The following is a 7,625-nucleotide window of genomic DNA, read 5'->3' as shown; positions in this document are numbered from 1 at the left end:
ATTCTATATAGCAGTCAAGAACCATCAAGGTCATTTCCTCTACATGAGTTATGTTTTGACTGGATTTTTCAATTTTTACTATGGCAACATATGGCCAATCAGAAAAAGAGAGTCCCATCTGTTTGCAATTGGTTTCAGCTATTATGTTTTAGTTCACTGGTAATATTTTGCATACTAAACTAAGTATGCGTTAAGTGAGCTATTATTTTTTTTAAAAGGTAATACTGTTCTGTAAGAAAGAAAAGATCACTTAATTCTAATTCACCACTGATAATTAATGGAACAGATTCACAATTTTATTTTTTTGTACAATCCTCAACATCCATAGAAAGTTCAATTCTGAAATAACGTTACTGATCTTTACTAAAAGTAAAGATCTAAAAGTGGAGGAAGTTGCAATCCCACCTAGAACCATAAATGTCTTGATTGTTTATATTAAGGTCTTATATAGTGTTCATTGTGTTGAGAGATCACCAATTGTCTCAAGCTGTGATTTCAAACATTTACAGGCAATGGTTTATAACAAAACAAGACTGCTTTTGGCATGGAAACTACATATTGGGGGCTTGTCCAACTAGCTTTGGGTGAAATTCATCTCTCATCACTTCCCAAGATGACTTCCCACTAAACAAACACCTGGGTTGAGAGAATGACTGGATGAACCAGGACTGCAAGCCTGGGCTACATTCATATTTATTGGATTAGTTTTAATCTATACCATTGTTTCTTTTTGAAAAGTATTCCATTTAAATATTTTAAAAGCTTTTTAACACAACATATCGCCACATTTGAACACAGTTAAAATGCTTTAGATAATGCTACCATAAGATGATCAACCATTATAATGAATTAGAAAAAACAAGGGGTGGCATTTATTATATTTGAGTTTATAGTCACAAAGCAATATATTATATACGTTACTGATAGAAGTTACTAGCAAAGAGGAAATCCAGATGCCCTGAAAATGTGACTTACCAGATGATTATATTTACTCAACATCAGCTAAAACAAATTATATATTTATAGGACAGGGAAGTTTTTAAGATTAGTGTCTGATAAGGAAATAAATAAACCATATACCAAACACAAATAGTAATCAGAGCACTTAAGTTATTAAACCTACTGTGCAACAAATCATCTCACCAGTGTATATGATGAAACTCTCTAAAATAAACACCTGATAAATCATCCATACAGAGACACAGTTGAATATAAACATACACAATATACACAATCAAATAACAATTTCAGGACAGATTTATTAGCTTGTGGATGTTTCTAATTATTTGAAAACTGTAGTCTTACTCCCAATAGCAAAAGCAAACAGTAACAAGACTCTAAATCTCAGATAAATGAAGTCGCTTACTGAAGAAATGAAGAATCAGAGAGAGTGAGAAAGAGAATTAAACCCACCTTGCAATGTAAAGCAAACATATGGTGGGTAATGGCAGTGTTCCACTATAGTATCACTTGCATCAGCTCTGTAATCGTGTCATTACCAACAAGGTTTGCTATAAGTACTAACACAAGAGATACAATGCAGAAGGCATACAAGAGGGGAAGCAGGGGGAAAAGATTTACTACATTCAATTATTTTTGTTAAGAAGTTTCCTCTAAGGCACAAGCACATAATATATTGTACTTTCCATTACCTGGTGCAAATGTAAAACACATCTGAAAAATACATTTCTTCCTTAAAACATATTAAAACAACAAGTAAGATGTCATGGCATTGGTTTGATAGATTAACTGTCATTTATTAATGTTGTATTACATTAGTTAACAACAAATTAATATCATCATACACATTTTACCCCGTTTACATTAAAAATATGAATTTCTGATTTTGAATTCTAGAATGACTGTTTGAGACTAATGTAAGACAAGATGGCTAACAAACATACAACAGTTTGAAAATGTAACACATTTAGAATTAAAAAAAACACTTTGCTATCTCAGCCACCTCTTGAGATTAAAACAATTTTATTATAAGCTCTAACCTAAAACCCCAAAGCTTTTTTTCACTGTGATATTGATTTGACTTGACTATACACACACACACACACACACACACTTGTACTTTATGAAACAGCTCATAAAGACCATTTCATCATATTATACCAAGTTTACTCTAACTGTCCCTACTATAATTTGAGGCCAGGCTCTTTCACCAACATCCAGTTAAATAAAATTTCACTAGCACAATAGATTCATGGTTATTTATGGTAAAAAGAGCAGAAGATTAGCATGTTTTGATATACATTTTATTTCAATATACTTATTTTCTATATGCCCTACTCACCAGGAATGGACACTCGTCTCATTTCCTGGTATTTTTTTTTAGCTTGCATCTCCACATTTTTCTTCAAAGCATACAAATAAATATTAAGCAACTTGGTATAAAATTCAGACAAAAACAATTACTACCATGTCTCATATGTGGTTAACTCTGTTCTTGCATGTTTAGTGTTTCATATATACCTATTGATTGTGCAGCTTTTCATTTTCTGAAATAATGCATCTCTTCTGAATGTGTGCGAAAATCATCACCTGGTGGTTTATTGGTCACATTGATACATAGCTAAGTGTCACTCCTGGCTCCGTACTAAAAATAAAACTCCAGACATATTAAATAGATTAAAGACCTCTGCCTGCACCTTGAATTTAAGTATCAACTCAAACTACAAACCAAAATAAGGTTAAATGATGTACAGCAACCAGCCAAGTCTTGTGATCTACCAATCCAGGGGTGAGTCTTGAAGGCCCCAGGCATCACCACAGTATTGCTAACGCTTTTCAAAAATATGAGTCAGGCCTCAAGAACCATGAGTTTGGCATAAAAACTATGAGATAAAAAAAAAAATAAACCACACACTTTGGGTACTTTTAATTTGCCCTTTGGTTTGAGTCCTTAGGGTGCATTTGGGTCACGTATTCCGCACAATCCTGTGGATTAAAATTTTTATTTTTTAAATGAAAACAAATCCTTGTCTATTCACACGCTTCCAGGAATTGAAGCTTTAGAAAAAACACACTATACCACAAGAGCGGCCACTCTGTTTCTATGTCCTTATCATGCAGAAAGGATGCAGTTTTGCCAAAGCCACAGATCCCACCTAGCCCTTTTGAAAGGAATCAGGCCCTTTTAAAGAGCATGCCACATTTCACCTGTGAACATTATTGAACTTGCTGTCTGCCACTACCACCAACTGTGGCCTGTTTTAATTCTGTACTCTGAGCCCAGATCAAAGTCCATCCTTTCATCCCAACCAACTTGCAATTCCTCTCACCCATCTTTGTTACTGCTACCTGCTAATCTCAAGACCAAGCCACATTTTTTCTGAAAGATCAAATTCCTTATTAATTAAACTATCTCCAAAATGGATTGTCAATATTGCAACAAAGAGAGGACTACAGGCCAATATGCTGATGGAAAATTTCTCCCTCACTCCAAATATAGTGATTGATGTAACCTAGTGCATGTTGTGGAGACCCCAGGCCCTGAACCAAAAGTTAACTGCTAGCCCTTCTTAATAACCACACCCTAGCTGACACCACCAATGCACTGAGTTGAAAAATGTGTGCAAGGGCCAAGGGAGAACCTCCTGATTGGCCATATGTACAGCTCACCACATCTCCTGTCCCAGCCAGTTAAACCCCTTAAATACTCTTCCCCAACCATGGGTCCAAGGAACCACGAGGCATGCCCACCCCAGGTAGCAGACCCCTTGAAGCAAAGCCATGGGCCCTTTCCCTCTCACCTCCAGGGCCATATGGAACTTGTAACTCATGAGCAGATGGAGATGCTTTGATTCCTTTTTCATGTTCTGCATGAGGGAATAGGGAGAGGTAGAACCTCCCAAAGCATTGTCTGCTAAGCCAAGTGACTCAATAGCTCAGAAGTCCCTGTGGTGGGAAGAAACTGAAGGAGAGAGAGAGAAGTAAGTGCTGTTCCCTCTTAACGGGGTACGGTCATTGTTCAATACCATATGCTCATAATTGGAATTACTGATTTAAGAAAATGTTATTTGTACATCTTATAGCCACTTGCATATTGTGTTGTTGATAATGATACATCAGAGTAATATGTTGATATAAGAGTCACAACTTCTAGATTTTATCTCATAGTAAAATGTTTTTTCTATGTTCTGAAGCAGAAGCCAGAAAAATTGTACTTATAAAGTACTAGATTTTAAACCACTTTACATTGTCTCAATTTAGAAAATTAACTCTTCCAAAACTTTCAGACTGCATGAGCACACTAGCTGAAATGCCATTTTTTGTTAAATCTAACCATTTTAAGGGAAAATAATGTTTTCAGTGCGATGAATTTCCATTAAATTGGCCACAAAATGTTATTTTTAACATACATATAAAAACTCCAGAAAAATATACAAACCACAAAGGAGACAAAACATGAATATTCTTAGCAATATCTTGACTATAAATATATGTGCAGTGCTTAAGATTAAAATATTCATAATTCAACAGTTTTACACAGGCCATAGATCAGCCCAAAAGATGCTTGTGTGGAAGACTATTATATAATTTACAAGGTTGATACAAAATACATCACCACATCAAATTCATGACAGACACAATGAAAATATGAAACATATGTGAACTTTATTTTGCTTTATGAGTTTCTTTTTCAAATATATGAGTCTAACTATAAACTGTCAATTCTGTTTTTCATATAATTTACTTATTACATTCTAAATGTAAACTTTTTTTAACCAATAAAAGATGCACATCTATAAAAAAGATTGTATTGCTGATTAAGATACTATAACATATGGGCTATATTTTTCATTAACTTGCATTAACTCTGAAAAATTATTATTGCTGATAACTTTTTGAAGGAAATGATGAAAACAAATGGCAGTCAGTCCTCATGGAATTTTCCATAAAGGCAGCCATTTTAATGAATGCATCTGGCCAGTCTCTCTCAGGTTTAGGGTAGTTTTCATTTTCTATCAGTTTTGACAAAATTTTGCAAAATTCCAAATAATTTGATATATATTTTATCTACCTATTGTTTATCAACACTTATGCTCTATTTATATCTTCCAGTTCTGGAATAAGGGCAGGAAGATGAAGGTTTGAATATGTGGATTCAGGGGACTAAAAAAATGACAGTTTCACCTACACATGCCCATATATACCAGCCTGCAGTTGCCTCAGTCCAATGACAGGTGCACCGCGTGTGGATCCTGCCAAGCCACTCCTTTATTAGCATCTCCTAGCTCCCCCCAGAGGAGTATGGAGAACTTTTTACTTTGTGAGATATGGATTAATTGCATCTACTGCTGTTTTCCAAGAAAAATTTAGTTATTGAAAAATATTAGAAAATATTCTGTTTTCTTAAAAAATCTGCTGTACAGGAAAATGAAAAATTGCTTTGATTATGGCTTTCATGTTGACACTTTAAAATGCTAAACAGAAGTTGTGAATAGTATGAAATTACACTTTTCCATCCATTTTGAACGGAACAGAAAAAACAACAGAATTCCATGAATGTCTCTTGTTTATTAAGATTCTGCTAAATAGAAAGGAAGAGAAGTTCTCTTCAGGAATCCTGACAGAGCCAGTCTCCAGAAACCAGTGAAATGTGTAGCCTAGTGAAAGTATATCATACACTGATGATAACACAGCAGTAATTCAAAAGCAAACAAATCCTGCTAGAATGAAAAATCAATGTGCTTGCAGAACTTTTGACAATGAAAGGCCTCTCTTCCTGTGGGATCAAGTGGAGAAGCCCCATTAACAGAGCAGCCATCTGCTTTTTCTTCATCTTTATGTATTGTTACATCATTTGCATAACTTTCTCCCTCCTCTATATAAGGGTACAAGGGACCAGACAAATAAGCCCAACATCTGCAGAAAAAAATACATGGGTGAAAGAGAAGAGAGCCATACAAGAGCCATTTAAAAGAAAAAGAAGAGTGAAGTGAAGTAAGCCAGCTCTTAGCGCACACAATATTTCTAAGGACAGAGATGCCAATAAACCAATTGGGCCCCGATCCTGACACATGTTCTAAACTTTACTCATCTTGAGTAATCCTATTGAAGTAGGTGGGACTAGTTACGTGACTAAAGTTAAACATTTGTGTAAATCTTTTGTAAGTCCTTTGTAGGCCTCTGACACAGCACTGGGCAGACGAGTCAAAAATCAAGGTTGGATCCTCATGATTCCTTTAGATGCAGCCTCACAAAACACTGACTCTGTCTCCAAGGGCAACATTGGCACCACAATCCAATGCATGAATTACAAGTTTTGGGTATGTTTCATCAGTTGACATAGCAGCTATAGGAAAGGAAATGATGTACCACCATATGTCATCGTTATCTTGTTCCTTCACAGGGATCAGACAAAAGTTGAGGAAGCAGAGGAGAAAAAATTAGAGAGCTGAGTATACAAGACTGCAAATACAATCACAAAACAGACATCAGCATTTAGCACTTTGACACGTGTCATCGAGGACAACCAAAAGAAAACTGTGGTCTAAATCCCAGTCAGTGGTGTGGACTGCGTAAAGGAATCTAGAAAAAACATGGAGCATATCATTACAGCTCCACCTCTACTAAGTGTAAAAGAAATCAATTTGTTAGCAAAGTAATTTAATTTAATCCTTTCCCAACTCCTTACAATATTACCTTCTCTCCTCCTATATCCTTTTTACAATACTGTAGTGAACAGACAAAGTTTTCTTCAATCTATTGGACTCTCTGAAATTTACCATTGGTGTAAAAGGATGACAGTCTATTGACTTTAATGCACACCAGCATAAAACTTGGCCCTTTTCTTTCTAGTGAAATGTCTACAAGTAGTTCTTTACCACCAAAATTCTGCTGTTTCTTTCTTTCTTACCATATACATCAAAACAACTTAACTCTCCATTGAAAGTTTACTGGGAACAATCTGATTTTACATTATAATTATCACACTCAAACAAGTTTATGAAATATGAGAGAAATATTTCACTGTTATTATAAGTTTTAATATTATTTTAAATGAATAAAATGATATACATTTATTTTATTTTAAACGTCTTCAGATTAATGCGGACTGTATACTTCAATTTCACTTTCCTTCATTTTATAAGCAAATTCTCCACACTTACTCAGCATAACTAATATATATTAATCAGAAAAGAAAACCCAGGGTTAGCATTCATCACCTTTGTCAATTTTTATCTAAAACTTGATTAGTCATAACTTGTGTGTTCTAAGATTACCACAGAGTGCTGAAAAATTTGGCATCAAATACAGATATGTATTAATGAAAATAGTAATTCACAAGGCTAAAATGGATAACTAAGCAACAGCTTTAGGGATAAAAATGCCTAGCAGTTAGTGTTCTTGTAACCTGTCAGTAGGCTGAAGATGTTTTAAACAAACTGAAATTAGTTTTTAAAAAAATCCCTCTGCATCCTACATATTTCTTACACTGAGAAATAAAGCCCAGGTCTATTGTGGTCTATTACAATTTCTCAGATGATTTCCAAATGTTTCATTACTACATAGTAAGAGGATACTATTTCTGATCCAGATGCTTAAAAGAGAAAGTCTAACAAAGAAATTTAATCTGAGTTAGACTTGGCAAAGTTTTAAAAAAAACCTGT

The 7,625-nt window shown here is 34.7% G+C and overlaps 1 protein-coding gene across 10 annotated transcripts in view; it reads right to left on the bottom strand.

Moving 5' to 3' along the window:
- Positions 1-4,607: 4,607 nt before the first annotated feature.
- BRIP1 (BRCA1 interacting helicase 1) overlaps positions 4,608-7,625 on the bottom strand; it is a 142,179-nt gene continuing 139,161 nt past the window's right edge. For all 10 annotated transcript variants that reach the window (XM_065573186.1, XM_065573188.1, XM_065573184.1 and 7 more), the window contains one exon: positions 4,608-6,356. In XM_065573186.1, coding sequence (XP_065429258.1) covers positions 6,210-6,356 — 147 coding nt within the window. In that variant the 3' untranslated portion in view covers positions 4,608-6,209. The remainder of the gene's footprint in view (positions 6,357-7,625) is intronic.

This window comes from Chrysemys picta, chromosome 19 (assembly GCF_011386835.1).
Source record: "Chrysemys picta bellii isolate R12L10 chromosome 19, ASM1138683v2, whole genome shotgun sequence".
Classification (NCBI taxonomy): Eukaryota; Metazoa; Chordata; order Testudines; family Emydidae; genus Chrysemys; species Chrysemys picta.
This window is presented reverse-complemented; position numbering and strand designations above follow the sequence as displayed.